Source organism: Corythoichthys intestinalis, chromosome 7 (assembly GCF_030265065.1).
Source record: "Corythoichthys intestinalis isolate RoL2023-P3 chromosome 7, ASM3026506v1, whole genome shotgun sequence".
Lineage (NCBI taxonomy): Eukaryota > Metazoa > Chordata > Actinopteri > Syngnathiformes > Syngnathidae > Corythoichthys > Corythoichthys intestinalis.
The window spans coordinates 42,220,156-42,242,908 of NC_080401.1; the positions used below are offsets into that span (position 1 = coordinate 42,220,156).

The 22,753-nt window shown below is 39.1% G+C and overlaps 1 protein-coding gene across 1 annotated transcript in view; it reads left to right on the forward strand.

The window, feature by feature from the left end:
• The first annotated feature begins 786 nt into the window (after positions 1 to 786).
• Positions 787 to 22,753, forward strand: part of onecut3a (one cut homeobox 3a) — a 45,408-nt gene continuing 23,441 nt past the window's right edge. The window contains exon 1 of the mRNA XM_057841185.1: positions 787 to 2,028. Within this exon, the coding sequence (XP_057697168.1) occupies positions 966 to 2,028 (1,063 nt within the window). The 5' untranslated portion in view covers positions 787 to 965. The remainder of the gene's footprint in view (positions 2,029 to 22,753) is intronic.

Below are 22,753 nucleotides of genomic sequence, written 5' to 3' on the forward strand. Positions count from 1 at the left end.
GATTGGGAGCAAAAAAACATGATCGGAACAACCCTAATAAAAAGTGACGCTCCCTCCCAATTAGATGAATCATGACTGTTTTCGATGTATGTCGCACAGTTGCTTTATTGAAGAGTTTTAGGTCATAGTGTATGTATTAAGAGATGGATCCAGATCTGGTTCCGCCACTATAGGACATGAACATGAGGATATTGAGCATGAAGGCCAACGTCAAGCTTTCCAATTGAGTGTTTGCTGTGCTTACAGTATTGTGGTTAAAGGTCAGGCTTTGTGCATTCAAGATGATGCATTAAGCACACGCACACACTCACAACAAAGCTTCTTGCATGCATCTCGAAAATCCAATATTCACATTTTAGCATGAATAAATGATGCTCCGTGTTGGTGATTAAAGGCGCTGCAACCATAAATATCGAATGTTTAAAACTCCACGTGGCCCGCTGTTATTAATATTTAACCTTTCACCCGAAAACACGTGGCTCCCTACATTTTTATCACAAAACAACAAGGAAGAGTAAACGTTGCTCAAGAGTGGCCCCTTTTTCTTGTTTATCACCACAGACAGAGCTGCCTAATGCAATCTTCGAGATTGGAATTCGAGTGTGCACGGCGAGCATATGACAGGACGGTATGTGACGTCACGTCCAGCGAGCGCGTTCGAGGTTACGCCGCGGGGGCGCGCACATGCGCACATGCTGCGTGTGATGTGAACATCCACACACAGGGAGAGAGAGAGGTGAGAGAAGAGGAAAGCGAGCAGAGGTGGGCGCCACTAGGAGAGAGAGGACCATGCTGGATTGACTGCAGACAAGCAAGCACAATCAATGGCTGGGCTTTGAAATCGTTCCCAATTTATCGGCAAGGAAGAGAGGAGTGAGACGACAGACAAGCGTGCGTGTGCGTGCGTGCGTGCGTCCGAGCGGGGTGGAATTAAAGATCCCCCCACTTGATTTCCTCCCCCAAACATGGAGCTTACAATGGAGAACATTGGCAACCTGCACGGCGTGGCTCACTCCCACCAAAGCGGGGACCTGATGAACTCCCCCCACCACGCGCGGCAGCCGTCGGCGGCGGCGTCGCACCGGAACTTGGTGTCGTCCCACGGCCGCTCGGCCATGGTGTCCAGCATGGCCTCCATCCTGGAGGGCGCGGGCGACTACCGCGCCGATCACGCGCTCTCCGGGCCCTTGCACCCGGCCATGAGCATGTCGTGCGACTCGGGCGGAATGAGCCTGAGCAGCACCTACACCACGCTGACGCCGCTGCAACACCTGCCGCCCATCTCCACCGTGTCGGAGAAGTTCCACCACCCGCACCCCCACGCGCACCATCACCATGCAGCGCACCAGCGACTCGCGGCGGGCAACGTCAGTGGCAGCTTCACGTTAATGCGGGACGACCGGAGCCTGGCCTCCATGAGCAACCTCTACGGCCACTACCCCAAGGACATGTCCGGCATGGGCCAGTCGCTGTCCCCGCTTTCCAACGGCCTGGGTCCGCTGCACGGCTCCCAGCAGTCCCTGGGCGCTTACGGACCGGGAGCTCACCTCTCCAACGACAAAATGCTCTCCGCGGGGGGCTTCGACTCGCACGCCGCTATGCTGTCCAGGGGCGAGGAGCACCTGGCGCGGGGGCTCGGCGGCCACGGCGCCGGCCTCATGACTTCCCTGAACGGCATCCACCATCACCACCACAGCCACCCGCACTCTCAGGCCAACGGCTCCATGCTGTCAGATCGGGACCGGCAGACGGTGGTGGGGGGCGCGCAGGGGGGCGGCTCCGGCCAGGTGGAGGAGATCAACACCAAGGAGGTGGCGCAACGAATCACGGCCGAGCTCAAGCGCTACAGCATCCCGCAGGCCATCTTCGCGCAGAGGATCTTGTGCCGCTCGCAGGGCACCCTGTCCGACCTGCTGCGGAACCCTAAACCGTGGAGTAAACTCAAGTCGGGCCGAGAGACCTTCCGGAGGATGTGGAAGTGGCTCCAGGAGCCCGAATTCCAGCGGATGTCGGCGCTGAGGCTTGCAGGTGAGTGACGAGGCAGCCCCGCAGCGCGCCCCACTTGAGCGGCAGCGGCTCCACAACGCGATCAATGGCAAGTCGATGTGGCGAGACTGTCGATGGCGGCTCAAACACACATTACGACCGGTTATTAGTCGATGCAATCGAGTAAAACTTGCCCGGTGAGTTAAATGTTGGCCGGGCGTTTGATTGATGGTGAAAACAGACGCGATCGAATATGACTTTTTTTTTGGTCTCGATTCTCTAAAAACTCATTAACTCATTATAGGGCACGCATTGAACTCATTGGCAGGCATTGACGGTGAAGGGAGGGTTTGGCAGCGATTATTTGCAGCCAGCTTCTCCCAGTCAAAATGGTTTGGACATCTTGAGCCGTCAATGGGACTGAAACATGAGCGTCCGCTGTTTATATGAACTGGACGTCTGTCATTGTCAAAGGCAGGCAATGAGTTAATTGAGTGTAATGGAGGCATATAAGCGTATTTCTGCTTTTATTGATATTTTATTAAATTGTATATAATTTGTTATTAATTAATAGATATAGAAATAAAAGAATATCAATAATTAAAAATATATATATAAAATTAGAATTGAATTTTCCTCATGCAAAGCAGGTCTTTTTTAAAATGTATTATTTTTTTTTATTATTAACACTTTTAACACTTAATAACAACAATAACTTAAATAACAGTAAACATGCAACCATCAAATAATGCATATTCACAAACAAGGATTGCCTAAAAGAGATGAAAATGGGGGTCTACAGGGAGGGGGATGCGTGACCTCCCGTGGATCAATACCTCACGTCCAGGCGTCCCCTTTCAGAGTGCGCGCTCTGATAAATGATCGATTTGGATCAAGGCAGACAAAAACAGATGCGCGCATTCTCTCCCCCCCAAAAACAAGCAGCCATTTCCTCGTCTTTTGTCCATCATTCTCCCGGAAGAAGAGGACTTAAATAAAAACACTCGATGTGAGCTCTCATCGACGCCTGTTTGCTTTAAAAGGCCCGTTAGACGTCAATCAGCCTCTCTTGTTTTTTGTGCCTCGTATTTCAAGGCAACACTTCAATTAAGGCAGGCTATTTTAGTTCCAGTCGATGCCTTATTGAAAAGCACTTAATTTGGCATGTAAATTGTTCCTCGGCGCGTTTTTTTTTCGGGCCAGAGTTTCTGGTAAATAAAGATTTAAACGCCGCTCCGCAATTGTCTCTTTAAGTGCCACCGCAGTTAAAGCTAATTGGGCTGTGCGGGGGTTTATATCTTCAACACTCTATATCGGGATAAAAGCCGCCAATATCCGTGAAGACAAGATGCTACTGAGGTGTGTGTTAATCTATTACGTCAAACAAAATGGAGGGGAAAAGCTTAAATATGTTTTTATTAAACAAAATGCATCCTTTTGTCTGCAACAGGGTTGCTTTAGTGCACTGTATAAGCAACCCAGAGCTAAAAATGGCGCTCATATAGGGACAAAAATGACAAATGACCCGTATGCAAATGCGTGGTAGAATTATTTTACTGATTGCATTTAAAACCACCATTATCCAGCATGGCTGTGTATTTGCGTGTGTGTGAGAGAGAAAAAGAAGGGGGCTGCACTATATGCTGAAAGTGAGGCTCGCTGGGCCACATCAATCAATAACTTGAAATTACTATTCCAAATTCATCACAGTCGCACAAATCAATGCAAGCTGCCCTGCTTAGCTAATGCGAAAATGCCACTGTCTGTACATGCATGCGCGCGCACACACAAATATGTGCAGACATGGCCTGTTTTAGGAGGACTTTGCATGCCCTTCACGCCTAATGGGGCAAACGCCCACAGGCTCCAATGTAGGACTCAAGCAGACCCCCCCTCAGTTTAACAAAAACAAAAAATATTTTATGGTAAATATACCTTTTTCTATTTGATTAAAGAATGAATATCTCTTTTGTTGGAAAAAAAGACACTTCAATAATTATGGAGAAAACGTTCAAAGAGAGCATGTACAGCGAAAACAATTCGTCTTTTGCATCTGTGTTGAATTCCACACTCCATCTCAATGTATTTGGTGGGATCAATACGGGCCTGATCGATAAGGATAGCCAGTGCATCTATCAATTATCCCGCCTCAGCACTCTTTCCCATTGGTCTCTCCCCTGCAGGAGAATGAGGGGGATGTATAGTAGATGTGAAGGGTGAGGAGGGGGATGTAGTAAAAAGACAGCTGCTATTTAAAAAAAGAGGCAGTTTCTCTGTCCATGTTGTCATCGTGCTTCATTTCTTTTATGCGTGGCGGTTATCCAAATGTGCCTTTTTACAGTCTAGGGGTCTCCTTTAACTTACATTTCGATGAAATATTACCAGAAGTGTAATATACACGTTTGCAGTTAAAAAGCTGTGTGCGGAATAGCCTTCATTTGATTTTAGGGGTGTTTTACTGTATATCAGTATAGGAGTCCAGTTCTTAAACCGGTGATTGCCTTCATTTGTTCTTGAGGGATTTGTTGTAAGGAAGGATCTTAAAGGCTTGTTCAATAATTGCAGAATTATATTCATACGTTTTGTATGTTTGGGAAATAGCTCTACTTAGAACTACAGCGAGAGTCAACTTCCGAAATGAAGGATTGGGAAGCAAAAAGGGAAATATCCTCTTTTAGTTAGTGAATCTTTAATGGGAAACTAAATATTTAGTCCACAAGGCAATTTGGAAAACAAAATCACTAATACTGTATATGTCAAAAGACACAGACAAGACTGAAAAAACAGTTTCTGCTCTTGCACCCCTCTTTATAATAAAATGCTGTATTTTAAGTCAAAAGAACTGATGTGTTTGATAGGACAATATGTCTATATGCTGCCATAGCAGATTCATAGTGCATTAAGCCTAACTATTTTTAATTTGTCCGTTTTACCCTGGAGACTCCCGTTTACAGACGTCGCGCAACCACTTTTGTTTCAACCCAGCCATAAAAGGAAGGTAATTAATTATATTTATTATTCAAAATGTCTGATATTTTTGGCTTACAATCATAATTGATGTCTAATATTTAGTTTAAAAAAAAAAAAAAGTTTTTAAAAAATTATTCACTCGGGGGTTTTGGGGACGGGGGGTGGTTTTCATCTTGGTTTTGAATTTTTTTTTAATTTATTTTTTTCCGTTTTCTTTTCAGGTTGGTTGTTCTGTTTGGTTTGATGTATTAAAATAAAAGTTATGGGGGATTTGACGAACTGATGATGGGCACATCTACTACTGATTGCCTCTTTAATGTGGATTGTCCCAATTGCTTCTGATCCCCGGAAAAAAAAAAAAAAAAATCACACGCATATTTTAAATTTGAAAAAAAAAAAATGGTGTCTGTAAATACCGTATTTTTCGGACTATATGTCACACCTGAATATAAGTCGCACCAGCCATAAAATGCCCAACAAAGAGGTAAAAAAAAAACATATCGCAAGTCGCATTTTGGGGGGAAATTTACTTGACAAAATCTAACACATAGAACATATGTCATCTTTAAAGGCAATTTAAAATAATAATACAACAGAGAACAACATGCTGAATAAGTGTATAGTATGATAATTTTACATGATGCATGAACAACGAAATACGAACGTGGCCGGTATGTTAACATAACATTGCTATTAAGAGTTATTCATATAACTGTAGCATAAAGAACATGATAACAAGTTTACAAAACCATCCATGTCACTCCAACACATCCAAATAACATGTGAAATGATATAATAAGGTGTTAATAATTTCACACACAAGTCGCTCCAGAGTATAAGTTGCACTCCAGCCAAACTATGAAAAAAAAAAACAAAAAAACAACTTACAGTCCGAAAAATACGGTAAGTCACAGATATCTACCTCATAACTATCGCTTATTGTATTTTTGTTGTTGTTGTCGTATTTTCTCCGGTATGTTAGATGATAAATAATCGATCCAAACAAATAAAAATTGGGGAAAAAAAACAAACAAACACCCCCCATAAAAACGTTTAAAAGGGTAAATATATGAAAAAGAAAATCCCAACCAGTCCTTGATGTCTGCGATTTTTGCATCGCAACCCTTGTTATATTACCACGTTTCACCCATAAAATCCCCCCAAAATCCAGTTGTAGCCATTCACAGCTGTGTCTTGGTACTCGGTGATACATGCTACATTGAGTTTTTGGATCGAAACAAGGTAAGTACGCGATAATATCTGGTTAAAATCATGGCATCTTTAATTATGCTCTTTCATGCTCTCACCTCCAGTTGAGTTTTGCTGTTAACATTTTTTATTATTTTTTTTTAAAAAATGCCCTCCTGTTCAAAAAAATTCTTCCCCCAGAAGAAAATTTAGATTTGAAGCTTTCCAATGATGTATCACACATTCATATCAGACAATTTTGAAATTTGGCCAAATTGGGGGTCTCAGAGCGGAACTTCAAGTCATCTGAGTGTTTTCCACAATATGTAAAATTTGAATGATTTTATATTTGCTCTGATACACGTATAGTATAATTGGAGAAGGTATTTGGTATTCTGCAAAATATAATTAAAAAAAAAAAAAAAAATATATATATATATATGTATATATATATATATATATATATATATATATATATATATATAAATATAAACCCGCAAACTTAATTTAGGGAACCAAAGACTGCAATACTGCTGTGTTTGTGCTTAACTGATTGGATTCCATTGACACCGATAGACGTCCATCGCTGCCAAACTCTCCCAGTTAAAATGGATTGGACGTCTATTGCCATCAATGGGAGCTAATGAGTTTACATACCTTACATGGAAAAATGTGTTCTTGTGTATTATTCATTTTTTGATGTCATATTTTGAACAGGGGTGTGTAGACCTTTTTTAATATCCTTTGGAGCCAGTGAATCAAATACAGTGATCCCTCACTACTTCACGCTTCCAACTTCGCACCCTCAGTCCATCGCAGATTTTTTTTCAATTAACAAAAACATACAGTTGAGCTGTCCCGAGCCATAGTTTCACTCTCGCTCCCTCCCTCTCTCTGCTCTTTGTTCGTCAGGCCGTGCACTGGAGTTGCTTTTTAAAGTTGACGATGTTGACAGATGTTTGTGTCTGATTTTGCCAGATTCACAAACTTCAAACCCGCCACATGCGTCAATTGTCGTTTAACTTGTTAAACAGTTGCTGTGGCAACTCACTGTGTGTAAGTGAGCAGTGGAGTAGGTGAGTGGAGTCACTCAATGAAGCATTTAATAAAGCCAAGCATTTTTCTACAACATTACAGTACTTTATTTTTGTTTGGCGGGACAGTAACATGTTTAAAACATATCATAATTTTTACATTTGACGTGCTTAAAAACCCTTTATTAAAATATACATTTTTAAAATTATACTTTAGGGGAAAAAAAATATCTTTTCAATGCTAAATCTGAATAAATACATTGAACTACAGATGCCGATCGATCGGGTCAGATCACGTCATTTTCAAAGTATCGGAACCGGCAAAAAAATATCGGCCATGCCTTTTTTTAATATATATATATATTTTTTAAATTAAATCGTTTTCTAATTGTATTTAACGTTACAGAGATAATATGTTACACTCATCCAGAGTATTTAGTTTAGGCTTAAGGTAGGGTTATCAAATTTATCCCGATAACGGTGGTAATTAATTTTATAAAAAATGTATCACGTTAATAAATTTAACGCAATTAATGCATGCGCTGCACGACCCACTCACGCATTGTCGCGCTCAATTTGTAATGGCGCCGTTTTACCTATATAGAGAGATAAAAGGCAGCGTAAAATGAGTAGAGTGAATTTTGGCAGCTTTTGGAGCCTTTTTTTATTTGGCTAGAGCCTTACAATCCCTCTCCCTACAATTAGAAATGTCATGGGAAGCAATGTGGGAAAGCAATGTAGCAATTGATCTTTTTCTTAACACCAAATGTTATTTCTAGGGCTGTCAAACGATTAAAATTTTTAATCGAGTTAATTACAGCTTAAAAGTTAATTAATCGTAATCAATTGCAATTAATCGCAATTCAAACCATCTATAAAATATGCCATATTTTTCCGTAAATTATTGTTGGAATGGAAAGATAAGACACAAGATGGATATATACATTCAACATATGGTACATAAGGACTGTATTTGTTTATTGTATCAATAAATCAACAAGATGGCATTAACATTATTAACATTCTGTTAAAGCGATCCATGGATAGAAAGACTTGTGGTTCTTAAAAGAAAAATGTTAGTACAAGTTATAGAAATTTCATATTAAAACCCCTCTTAATGTTTTCGTTTTAATACAATTTGTAAAATTTTCAATCAAAAAATAAACTAGTAACCCGCCATTGTTGATGTCAATAATTACTTACACAATGCTCATGGATCCTGAAGCCTGTAAAATCAGTCACACCCAAGCGCCAGCAGAGGGCGGCAAAACTCCATAAAACACAATTAACAAGTGAGCGTTTCACTGTACCGTCATTTAAATGTGCCTGAGCGGGGCATCTACGTTAATTGCGTCAAATATTTTAACGTGATTAATTTAAAAAATTAATTAACGCCCGTTAACACGATAATTTTGACAGCCCTAGTTATTTCCCAATGCAGAGAAGATATATCCATTGGTAGCACTACGCACAGTCATGGTTCTACTTCCCATCATGCATTTGGGCATGCCTACAGTATCATTTACTGAAAGCTCAACAAATACATTAGATGTCCAATATTTTGTCACAATATACAAAGTCACAAGTCTTTCTATCCATGGATCCATCTCACAGAAAGAATGTTAATAATGTAAATGCTATCTTGAGGATTTATTGTCAAAAAAAAAAGCAAAAAAAAAAGTAATCGGATCGGGAAATATCGGGATCGGCAGATACTCAAACTAAAACGATCGGAAGCAAAAAAACATGATCGGAACAACCCTACATTGAACACAAAAAAAAAAAAAAATTGGGGGGGTGCGCTACTTCGCAGTTTTTCACTGATCGCTGCGGGTTCTGGTCCCCATTAACCGCGAAAAACGAGGGATCACTGTATCACTAACTTTTGACAACTAGAACCACATTTTTAGCTCACATTTATCATACAATGAATCAGAATTATCATTCCCCGTTGCATTATTTCAATTCCTCTACTTTACACACATGCATTCTTGGCAAGAAACCTTCACAAAAAGCACAGTTGGCTCATTTGCGTATGAATAGCCAAGGCACGTTCAGGGTTGCTTAGGTCAGGATGACAAAATAGGTTGTGAGGAGGGGTATTGTTCAGGAGGTGAATGTGTGTGTGGGGGGGTCCTCATTCAATAGACTACACGCCGGCACACTTATGGACACACTCTGGCAATTAAAAGTCACTGGCAAAGTGTAGCAGTTAAGTGATCTATTAAAAAGGCTACAGTCTAGTAACTTGATTTTACGACCTATTAGAAAGCGTGTCGTTGAAGTTGCTGTCCGTGGTGCTGAATGAGTCCACAAGCAAGGAACAAACCCCCACCCTCCTCCATTTCGTCCTTTAGTTTGAGGACAGTTCAAGGTGGTGAACTCTCCCCACCTCAACACAGTTAATCGCATTCTTGTATGCCCCTAAACACAATTATTTCATCCAACAGCTCCCAGTCATATGGATCAATAACACAATGCACAATGCTGTCGATCACACAGCAGATTCAGGTCGACCCAAACTTATCTGATCACAAAATAAACAATCAGCACTTCTTATTTTGGAGCTATTGTAAGGGTTCTAATTGGATAGAAGGTGCTAATATAATGATTAATGCAAAAAAAAAAAAAAAAATATATATATATATAAATAAATAATCTGAACGTAAGCTCACGAGATGATCGATCGCTCCGCTTTAATAATTGATGGTGGCGGTGGGGAGGCATGGGAGTAAACAGCGCGGCTGCGGTTTGGGATTCTGGTCGTTCGTTAAGCACTCACGCGGCGAGCTGACGTGTGATGTAAGTAGCAAGCGAGACGCCTCGTGTACAACCTTTAAAACCCTCTTGCGGGAGAGCCGGGCCGCTCATTTTACCGCAGGTCAAACCCCCGAGGCTGTTACGCTTTGAGACGAGAAGTGACGACCTCATTGATGGAAGTCGCGGATGGATGTGAGTGCCAAATTCGACAGACTGGTGGAACAATGAGAATCATGGGGAATGAGTACAAGTAATACAGGTGTCAAATTGGCTTCTGCCTTGCAGTAGTTACGGTATTTTTCGGACTATAAGTCGCACTAGCCTAAAAATGCGCACTGAAGAGGAAAAAAAAAAACATAAGTCGCACCGGAGAATAAGTCGCATTTTGGGGGGAAATTTGCTTGATAAAATCCAACACATAGAACAAATATGTCCTCTTTAAAGGCAATTTAAAATAAAAATACAATAAAGAACAACATGCTGAATAAGTGTACAGTATGATAATGTTACATGCATAGGCGGAGTTTGACTTTTGGGGTAGGGGTGGGGGGCACAACATGTTGATGACCCCGAAACGCAGTGTCAGCAATACAATTAACTTACAAGCAGGGCCGGCCCAGCCTATACGCAGATTATGCAGCTGCCTAGGGCCCCTGACCACTAGGGGGCCCCCAATCTGGCAATTGTTTAACTTATATTCTATTTTGTTTACTACAGTTTGCTTTATTTGACTTTTTTGAGTTTTGATACTTGATTACAAGCTTAAAAAAAATAAAAGTTCTTCCTTAACTTCTTTTTTTCCTCTTTTAGAAAAAGGTTTGGCGCGATCTACTGTAAGTATTGACAATCATTTGGGGTGAGAAGTTTGAAGTATGCAGTGCAACAAAATATGGACGTATGGGTTGGATTGCATGTATGGGTTTCACAGTACACTGTAACGAAATGGTGGGCCAAAAATATGGGCCCCTTTGCATTATTTTGCTTAGGGCCCCCAAATAGCCTGGCCTGCTTACAAGAATATTTATAATAATAAGTTGACAATGAGTGTTTTTCATTCTTGAGGGGAATTCTAGATAAGGCTGCTTAGGCAATACTTTTCGCTAAGATCGTCCTCCATTGAATATGGTACACCCACTGGTGTCGTGCCAATGTAGTTACCCCAGTCAAAAATTGTATCCACTGGGCAGAACCATATGGAGGTAGATTATGTCTTTATTATTCAATCAAAAAAAAAGTTGCGTCAATCAAAATATATATTTTTAATTAAAAAAAAAGTCACTTCAATCAACAACATAAAAAGTGTTTGAATGCAAAAATAAATTTGAAACTCAAAAAAATGCATGTGAAAGCTATTTTTCGTTGATTGATTTTTTGGGTGGGATTGTTTTTTTTCTTTGATTGAAGTAATGTTGATATGTGTTTGAGCCACATTTTGGCTGGGACGTTTTTTTCTTTATTATTCAATCAAAAAATAAGTTGCTTCAAAAAAAAATATTTTTTAAAAGAAAAATCACTTCAATTAAAAAAAAAAAAAAAAAGAAAGAAAAATTTCAATCATAGAAAATGTTTTTGAATGTGAAAAAATATTCAAGATTGAAAAATTTGCATTTGAACACTTAATTTTTCATTGAAAAAGTTTGATTGAAGCAATCCTTTTTGTGTTTGGGCCACATTATCGGTAGGACATTTGTTTCTAAATAATTAAATGCCCCAAAAAGTTGCTTCAATCAAAAAAAAAAAAAAAAAAAAAAAAAAAAAAAAAAAAAAATTGCAATCAAAGAAAAAAAAAATCATTTAAAAAATAAAATTGCCATTCCCTATTTTTTTTTCTTTGTTGAAAATTATATGCAAAGCAAATGACCATCTAAGGTGCTAGTGACATGTTCCGTTCGAAAAAATAATTTTGACCCATTATTAAAAAATTTTTTTTTTGTTCATTTCATTAATTTTGGTTGCAGTTTCATTGCTTTACAACTTTTATATATAGAGGAAAGTCAAGTTCATGCAATGACACTTTCCAGCCACCGGGGGGCCTGCCCCCTCCTTAAAATCCGCTTATGGTTACATGAGGCATGAACAACGAAATGCGAATGTGTCTGGTATGTTAACGTAACATAGCTATTAAGAGTTATTCAGATAACTATAGCATAAAGAAAATGCTAATATGTTTACCAAACCATCAGTGTCACGCCAAAAACACCAAAATAACAAGTGAAATGATGTAATAATGTGCTAATAATTTCACACATAAGTCGCTCCCCCAGCCAAACTATGAAAAAAACTGATTTATGGTCCGAAAAATACGGTAGTCCTTTTTTTTCGGAAAATAAAGAATAGATGCATGTGAGTGTTGTTATATTGTATGCCTACATGTGGTTCTAAACATGTATTTTTTTGTCATTGGCTTCCATTGCCAGCGATAGATGTCCAATATATCTGAACTGGGAGGGCAGGCAAAGAAGGATATCACACCAGTCTTCCCAGTGCAAATACTGTAGATTAGATGACTGTTTTCGTCAATGGCAGTGCATGAGTCAACAGTAATGCTACTGTCAGCCTGTCTATAGTGATTTGCATTGCAGCTAGCAATATGTTTCATTGTCTTATTTGTCAATTTTTTGCTCAGAAGTCCAAGCAAGAAATCGTCCAAATGACAGCGCACATTAGGAAAACTAAAGATGTATACAGTACATGAGGTTTACGTACAAGATTTGAAGTTCATGAACTGGAGCAATGTTAAGATAATAGTACATCATCATGTGACAGGCACAGTTTTGTATTGGAGTTTTTTTTTTTTTTTTAAGATTGTTAGCTTAGAAGTTTTTATCCAAGTATTTACTCCAATCATGACTTCAGCAATATCTTCGTTTGGCTAGTGACCATGCAGATTTTGACGTCGTTGCAAATCAGGATTACATCATCACGTTCAGACAAAGTAATTGTCAATGTTAGCGGTCCAATTTTAGTCAGTGGCACAAACCACAACAAAAATATATGCCAGGATTTTTTTGGGGAAAGCCTCACATATTAAATACTGCAGCACAATCAAAATTGGATATTTTGTGTAAACCACACACCACACAAATGCCTAATGAAATCTATACTGATGAACAGTTAATCATGTTTCAATAGAATTTACGCCAGTTAGTCCATACTGTTACACTAAAATATTCAGTTTGTAACGTCACTATTTAGTTGCACATAGCACAAATGATGATATTGAACTCTAAAATAAGGAGGGTGCGAGCTTCATATTGCGAGTATACCCCCCACCTCAATGGTTGATAGTTTACTCCACCCTTATTTGTCACATTGCAACTTCATATCATAAAAGACATGGATACGATTCAGGCTGTAATTTGTTGTAAGAGTTGAATAAAAAGCTGTTGGGTGTGAAATTGATCGACGTAACCAATACAGGCACTCTCCATTTATACTCAAGTCCTCCATAACATCAACTACATACAGTGATCCCTCGCTACTTTGCGCTTCAAACTTCGCGTCTTCAGTCCATCGCGGATTTTTTGTTCAATATATAAAAAAAAAAAAGACGAGCTGTCCCAAGCCGATCGCATAGTCTCACTCTCCCTCCCACCCTACCTCTCCCTGCTCTTTGTTGGTCAGGCAGTGAGTGCACTGGAGTTGCTTATTAAAGTTAACAATGATTGACAGCCGTTGATGTTTGATGTTGCCAGAGAAGCGAGCCTCAAAGTCCCACATGCCTCAATCATCGTTTAACTTGTTAAACAGTTGCTGTGGCAACTCATTGTGTGTAAGTGAAAAGCTCAGCAGATTTGAGTGGACTCACTCAATTAAGCATTCAATAAAGCCAAGCATTTTTCTGCTTTATTCTTGTTTAAAAATAATTCAGTGGGACAGTAACATGTTTAAAAACTTATCATAATTATTAAGTGTGAAGTGCTTATAAACCAGTTATTAAAATATATACGTATATGGCGGCAAATACTGACAAGGCTGAAAAAGCACTTTCTGCTCTTACACCCCTCCTAAAAATAAACTGCTGTATTTTAAGCCAAAAGAACTGTTGTGTTAGATAGAACAATCTGTCTATATGCTGCCATAGCAGTTTCATGGCGCATTAAGCCCCCAAACTATTTTTAATTTGTCCGTTTTACCCTGAAAACCCCCGTTTACAGACACAGCATAACCGATTTTGTTTCAATCCAGCCATAAAAAACGAGGATAAGTAATTATATTTATTATTCGGAATGTTTATCATTTTTAGCTTATAATCATTAATTGATGTCTAATATTTAGTTAAAAGAAAAAACGGCTTTATAAAATTATTCACTCGCATATTTTAAACTTTTAAACAAATTACGTCACAATGAAAAAAATCGTGTCTGTAAATAGGTCATGGATATCTACCTCATAACCATCGCTTAATTGTTTTTATTTATTTATTTTTTTAGTCGTATTTCCCCCGATATTTTAGATGATAATCGATCCAAACCAAGAAAAATTGAAGAAAAAAAAACGTTTCAAAGGTTAAATATTTGAAAAGGAAAATCTCGACCACTCCTCGATGTTTGCGATTTCTGCGTTGTGACCCTTGTTATATTACCGTGTTTCACCCATAAAATCCCCCAAAAGTCCGGCTGTGGCCATTCACAGCTGTGTCTTAACACTCGGTGACACATGCCACATGGAGTTTTTGGACCAAAACAAGATAAGTATGCGATATTATCTCGTTAAAATCATGGTGTCTTTAATTATGCTCACTCGTGCGCTCACCTCGAAATAGGGTTTAGGGGTTAATTAAAAAAAAAAAAAAAAAAAATTAAATGCCCTCCTGTTCAAGATTTTTCTTCCCCCAGAAAATTGAGATTTTAAGCTTTCCAATTATGTATCACACATGCATAGAGGACAATTTTGAAATCTGGCCAAATTGGGGGTCTCAGAGCGGAACTTCAAGTCATCTGAGTGTTTTCCGAGTTTTTTGTTGTTGTTTTTTTTTAATTATACTTTGGGAAAAAAGGGAAAAACGTCATATATATGTATGTCATATGTATATATATGAATAAATACATTGAACACAAAAAAATGGGGGGGGGGGGGGGGGCTGTACTTTGCGGTTTTTCACTTATCTCGGTGAGTCCTGCTCCCAATTAACCGCGAAAAACGAGGGATCACTGTACTCTAAAAGTCACAATACCATTTCATTGATGAAATCATTCACTGTCACTGACCACGATATACAGTATGTCCATTCCATTTTGACTGGGAGGGCAAGCAGCGATCATTCTTTGCCAAAAATAGATTTGCCGTCCATTGCCGTCAATGGCAGCCAATGAGTTAAGAACACTTCGAGTCAGGTCAAATCATAAAAATACGTTTAAATACATTTTAAAAGTGTGTTTATGTGCTGGATTTGGATTTTATTCTACGCAAAAATGACGAGCACACATTGACACATACTCCCCCAGTCCGGATGTGAACATGCTCCTGCGGCCGCACATTGTTAGTTAGAAGGCCGATGTGGCCATCCCTGAATATGTATCGATTTCCATTCCCCGACCTCTGCTTTCCATCCCTGGAGCCGAGCCACGCCACTCCCCTCCCCCTTTTCCACCCACCACCCATATCACGCAGACACCATTTTTTGCATTTACTGCGTCCGCCATTCATAACGCAAACGGAGCAATGTCAGGAACAAAATTGCGCCCCCTTCTTCTTCTTCTTCTTCCAAAGTTCACGAGCGTTTAACTTCTCCTTCGTTATGCATCCCACGCTGCTCTTATGGGGTCGTGCGTATTATTCAAAAACTAATGCGATTCTAATAGAAAGTCAAATTGGTGTGCAGCCGAGTCGCATGCACTCTCTCCCACATGCTCGCTCCAATTCACACCGGGGGCCGCCGCCGCGCATGCACGTCCGATTACAAATGCAACGGAGGAGGTCTGGACTCTGTACAGTCTCCCATACCGTCTCTTTTATTTCACATGATCAATTCCTACGCCCCCCGCCACCCCCCTCGCCGAAGCGGATCGATAGGAGAGAATGACCTTTAAATCAAATTGCTGCCAGAGTCGACTGAATGCGCGCGGATAGCATCAAAAGGGTTAATGCCTGCATACACACTCACACACTCACCCCCTCACACACTTTTATTTCCAGGCAAATATACACAAAGGAGACGAGATAACCATAATTCAATCTAGTTATTCGTCCTTGTGGTGCATGTGTGCTGTGTGTGTTAAGAAAAAAAAATCACGCCTTTTGACCCCAGCGCACAATCTACATCGGTCCAAAGATCATACACGTATGCAGAAGAGGTAAGTGGGGGGTGCGCAATGCAATTACCGCACTGTTATGCGGGCTTACATCAGCGCCACATTCTTCAGCTATATGTTTAAATATGAGAATCGTGATAATATAGGAAATATTTATAATTATGTGAACGAAAATGCAAAAACGATACGTGATTTGCATGTATATATATATTTAACCCTTAAATACCTGCAACATGTAGCAATTATCAGAGAATCCCAAAATTTGAAAAATAAGGTCCTAATGAAACCTTTTTTTCAAATTTGTAAAAAGAAAAGTCAAAATGAATATGTGTAATAAACGCTCTGATATCTATAATCCTTGCTCAATCCTGTTTTTTTTCTCATGGAACCTGCAGATGCATGTGTTGACTTGCATCCATCATTTTTTTTTTTTTTTTTTCCAAAAAGAAATGTCAAAATTCGGAATTAGTCTCAAAATCACGAAATTTTAGGTGTATCAAATGTCATGCATTTGGCAATATAGAGTTAAAAATGACAATTTTCTTTTCTCATGGAACCTGCAGGTGCATGTGTTGACTTGCATCCATCTTCTTTTTTCCAAAAAGAAATGTCAAAATTCGGAATTAGTCTCAAAATCATGAAATATTAGGTCTATCAAATGTCATGCATTTGGCAATATAGGGTTAAAAATGACAAATTTCTACATTTTGAGCAACATTTTGTATACCACCTATATGGCAAATAATGTATACATTTGTAGCATTACAATTATGCATTTGAATGCAATTGAAATATGAACAACAAATCTCCTTTCTAACCTTTAAAACTGTAATTATCCATTAAATTGAACATTTCTCCACGATTTATTTATTTTTAACGATCACTTGTATTTTGGATGCCATTAACTGTACCTAATGTTGTGGCTTGTGTGTGTGTGTAGGTGTGTGTGTGTGTGTCTGCTTGAGTGTGTGTGCTTATCTGGCACACTGACAGGCCATCGGTTATTAAAGGGCCGATAATGGCTTGCTTAATAGAACAAGAGGATCCAATCCAATTGAGCAGTGCCAGCTTTCTAAAGGCAATTTAATCTGGTATTAACTGTGGAAATCTCCATAGAAGATTTAACGTTGGGGTGCGTTTAAATTGAACCCTTTTCTGTTTTACCAACAGTTGGGCGAGAAAACAACAATACAATTGCCAACAAATTTGTGAATAAATAATATTTTTTAAAAGCCATTCAGTAAATTAAATTTAAAATTTTGCACTTTAGACTTTAATTTGTTATGCACACGTAAACTTCTCCGATTTACACGCACGCATAAACACACCCTGACAAAACGAGCAAAACGAGTGTGAAATCAATTGATAAATGAATCGATGTCCGCGCTAACATACTTGGAATGACATGTTATTAAAATATATAAACCAGCAGTGTTTTCGTTTTCCTCACTCGTCCAATCGATTTATTTGAAACATTCCTGATTGTGTGTGGCACATTTGTGCGCTCGTTTTGGCAACTGTTATAACGTTTGAATAATCAATTGCAATGAAATTAATATTGGCGCTCATTTATCTACTGGGAAAAAGTGATAAATTGTGGTTTGTAAAACATAATGCTATACAGAAATGTGTATCTATTGCAAAATAGTAAAAATATTAAATACTATTGACTCGTGTGGACTTTTAATAGTTGCCATAATTCCAAATCTATCATCTGCTTTACAAATGTCTCACAATTCAAAAATATATTCTCCCAATTTGGTGTGAACGGCACACACAAACAAATTTAAAAGTATTGCAATTATATTAACTTTGAACCCCAATTTCCATCATTCATTTTATGAGCATTTTGTTGAAAATCAGAATAATCACTCCAGCAGTTTATCACGCGCATATAGCTGCTTGAAGAAACCAAGTGCACCGAAATCAATGTTTAATCTCACATAAAACGAGAGTTGGAAACGAATGCCTGCAAGATGTGCAATTAAACCGGCGGTAATAATCATAATCATCACGCTTCTTAAAAATGAGTCTCTCACCAAAACGCTCGAGTGCATTTAATTACACGAGATTGCAGTACTCATTAGTGCGTGCAATACAGGACTGCTAATAAAGTAGAAAGAACATAACGCCATTTAAAATCGCTTCCATACACACCTTCGAGCTCCTCTGGAATATTCTAGGGTGCATACACGAGTAATGCCTTGCAGGAGGGCCGAGCAACAAATTGTGTCCCGTTATCAGTGCATTAACGCCAATTCTCACTCATTACACGCGGTCGCTATTGAGCTGCGAGGATTTTTCTTGGCCCGGCTTTTTGGCCTCAAGCCTGTCTGACACACACTCCTTCACTCACATGCACGACGCACTCGCACACGTAACTCTTTGCATGGGAGGGGGGTGCAGAATTGATAACACATGCACTTTTCAAATGAAGAACAAAAAAAGGAAAATTAATGTTTTTTCAATAAAAGCCACTTGCACACACAGCTGTGCATGTTGTCTTGAGAATGCATGACTACATTCGTATCATAAAGTCTTTATCAATCGAGACAAATGAAAATGTTCTCTAAGAACTATTGTATATGTTTAAATTTACTGGCTGCCGTTGACAGCGATTGAGGTCAATTAAATATCAATTAGGAACAAGGGCGTAGTTTTGGTGTCAACATTGGCAAGGACGCTATAACAGCATAACCCGCATGTATACTTTTTGCTGGGGACGGGACATTAATAAGACCAAACAGATTGGGTACATTTCTCAAAAATAGCTGGTTCCTACGCACAAATGAAAAAAGTTAATATTATTTTCATGAAAGTCATTTTTCAAAATGCTTGCTTCATATAAAGGAAATTTACAGTCGTCGTGTTTTTTTTTTTTTTTTGGCGGGGGGTTAAAAATGTGCATAGGCTGCAACAAAATTTTTTTTTTTTTTTTATGATGTAGAAAATACATACATTTTATTTGGGGAACAAATGCACAAAATGCACAATTGAATTAACGTTAACAGTAGAAAATGTATAGGTAGACATCGCTAAGCAGCTTTCTACTCGAGTGTTAGCAAGTTCACACAGTTTAATATTATGCTAACTCTATGGCAGGTCGGACTTTCAGTAGCAAACGGAGGTGTTCCCCACCTCCACAACATTGACGTCTTTTACAGTGGCTGCTGCTGCTGGCCGAAAAAAAAACCTTCTAATATCCCTCCTCTTCAAAGGGGGCGGAGGAGGCAGCATGTCGACATGTATTTCTGCAGGGATTGTGCATGTGTGGGGTTCTAATCATCAGCCAATCAAACGTGTATTGGGGGGGCGGGGGGGGGGGTGGACTGGCACATTCAACAAGTGAAAATGGGTAAATGTAAGTCTGACCATAATGAAAGTAATTCATTTAATAATAATAGGGTCAATTATATCCTTACAGTTATGGGAAGGCAATCTAAATTACCTATATAACGGAACTCATTATGCAAATAAGGTTGCTGAAAAGTTTGTGGGGACAATTTGAGCATCCTTAAAAGTTTTTGGTGTTATGTCCCTACCGTCCCTATGCAAACCTACGCCCTCGACTGGGAGGTAAAAATAGATTTGACATCTATCGCCGTCACTGGCAGTGAATGCTAGAATTAGCTGGGTTTACATTACCCCTATTCACAAAACTGAAATTTCGGTATTTGAGCACGCCTGAGTTTCGAGAAAAAGTCTACTTAAATACAGTATCGCAAAAAAAGATGTTTTTCATACATTTCTATTTTCAAATATATTGCAAGGACGCAATTAGAACAGTTTATCCACACGTCCCCAGGCACATGATCACTTTTCCAGTACACCCAGGAGGTGCATCTTCCTTCAGTAAAATGTTGTGGGATGAGCTTTATGACAGTTACGAGGCTTTTTTTTAAATACAGTCTTCAATGGAAAAACAAAATTTTCAATCGCTTTGATTTTGCAAATGGAAACAGAGCTTTTTACATCGTTTTGTTTCCCTCTAAAGCATTCCATTAAACGGTATCATCCCAGATAGCCGACCGACATTGAACAAACGTTGACTTTCCATCAAAATCATCAGTATGGTTAACATCGATATTGTCGACGTCAAGTGACGTTAAAACAACGTTGTTCTATGGTATGTCAGGACATGGTTGGGTTAACATTGTTTTATAGTTGATGATCTAATGTTGACAAATAGTTGATTTATGATTGACAGGGATATATGATTGAAAAGTCATTGAATTGTGGATGAGCGGGCGTTTTGGTCGAAAACATAACATTGATTCAGTGTTTTTCCAATATTATTGATAATCGAAAGGACGTTTAGGTTTTGTTAGCAGTTCAACGTTGAAACAACATTAACCGAACTTGAGTGTCAAAAAGGCGCCTTCAAAATATTATTATTATTATTAATTGAGGGCACAAAATTGACGTTGATTCAACGATATAAGATCGACAGGGGAAGGATGATCCAAAATCTTGTCAATGTCGGTCTGCTATCTGGGATACTTATAAAAAAAGAAAAACAAAATTAGCTTTACAAACTAGAAATGAAAAAAAGCAAGCACAAAACATAATTGCATTGCCCTTTTTTTCTTCTATGCTGTTTATGTTGATGCAAAGAATGTTTAGTTTGTTGCCTCAGTCTTGCATTGGAGTTTTAAAGTGCGCTATAGTCTAACAATATGCGTTTATCTCAAACAATACAAATTTAAAAAAGGTCAGCAAAGGGACAGATTATACTAAAAAAAAAAAAAAAAAAAAAAAAAGAAAAAACAACCATCTCGTGACTATAATTGCATTACAGCACTATGAGCTGTTAAAAGTACTATATTATACCTAACTGTACTATAGAGAGTTTAGTTTTATTTTTAGGTAGGGCTGCAATTAACTAGCGATTATTTTAATAATCGATTAATCGGACGATTAATTAAAGGATTCATTGATTAACCAGATAAATGTCACTTCTTTCAATCACCCTCACAATTTACCTTGTTTTCGGCATGTTGTAAGTAGCAATGAAGACAAAATGGATGATTAACTCCTTAAACTGTATCAATTATCAAATTCTTTGGCAAATAACTTATTAATCGATTAGTTGTTGCAGCTTTATTAAGAAGCTAGTTTAGACAGATGCCCGAAAATGGTCAAAAATGTGAATTGTTGTTTTCCAGATTAAAACAGGTTTTTGTTGATGTCGTACTTTTACTTAACAAAAATATAATGAAGAAATCTGAAATGTATTTACAACTGAGAAGTTATTTATCTGTTATGATTTCAAGAATTTAGACAAGTTTAAGGTAAAGAAGGTCCTAAACGATTAATCGGTTTTCAAAATAGTTGTCGACTAATTTGCTATTCGATTAGGTGTCCATTATTCGATTAATTGTTGCACCTCTATTTTTAGGGTTGTGCGAAAATACTCGCAGAAGTCACTTAAATTCATCTATGAATATTAATTACAACTGTAAATTTAATTCCATGGCTAAATTTTGTCTTACATTGCGTACTTACTAGTGACGATCGTTTTTTCCACATTTTTTTTGGTCGGATTAGGCTTTACAACTGCTCTAAAAATTTGTCTTAATAACACGCTTGTGTTAATATTTTGTTTCTGATGTCTAGGCACGCATGCGTAGTATAGCTTCTACCAAAACTATATTTAGTGCGGTTCTTTTTCAGGATTTCCTGCGCTTTTCTTCTCCAGCATGAATGAATCTCCACCCACTCCTCCTCCAGGCCATAATTAATTGGAAGAAGTGAATTTCACACACGAATTATTCACGAATCCATCGATCGATTATTGAACGGCCATGTTCCTTTCTCTTAACCTCGCTCGGTGGGTTTGTCGCTGGGAAGAGGAATATTAATGCAGTCGTCGCGGTGTGGGGGATAATGGGGCTAAATTAGAAACAATATTCTCGTTTGAGGATAATCCTGGAAATGTCGCTGGCTGTTTGCATGATTTTATATTATAAAAGTGAATGTATTCAGCGGAAACACTTCGCCCGAGGGATGTACCGCTGCCTCCGACAAGCCCCCCTTCCTCCCGGGGCTGAGTGAGCAGCGGGGAGCAATTGCAACGCCGCAAATGCGCGCTCTTGTCCGGGCTGCTTCTTTGTGCACGTCCGCCCCCTCGCTCGGTGGTGCCCACTGGAGCTCTAAAAGCTGCAATGATCGATTCCACCATCCCCCCTTTTTCTACAGCGAGCTTGGTTCAGTAATCAGGGCCCCCTTCCTCAACGGATCGATCGATATTGATTAGTAAATCCAGCGCCTGTAGCAAAGGCAGCGCACCGTGGCGCCCCCTCTGTTGCAAAAGCAGGGCTGTGGCGAGAGCGACACCGGGTGGCTGGAAGGGCCACGGCAGGCTAAGTGGAGTGACCGAAGCTGGGGTGGCTGTGTACATTTAAAAAAAAAAAAAAAACAAATTGGAATGGAGCGGTTGAACGCGCAGACGCACGCCCGCATATAATAGACACACCATTATACAACCCCTAGCAAAAAGTATGGAATCACCGGGCTCGAACGAGCACTCACCCCGACATTATGTTGAAGTATAACTCGGAT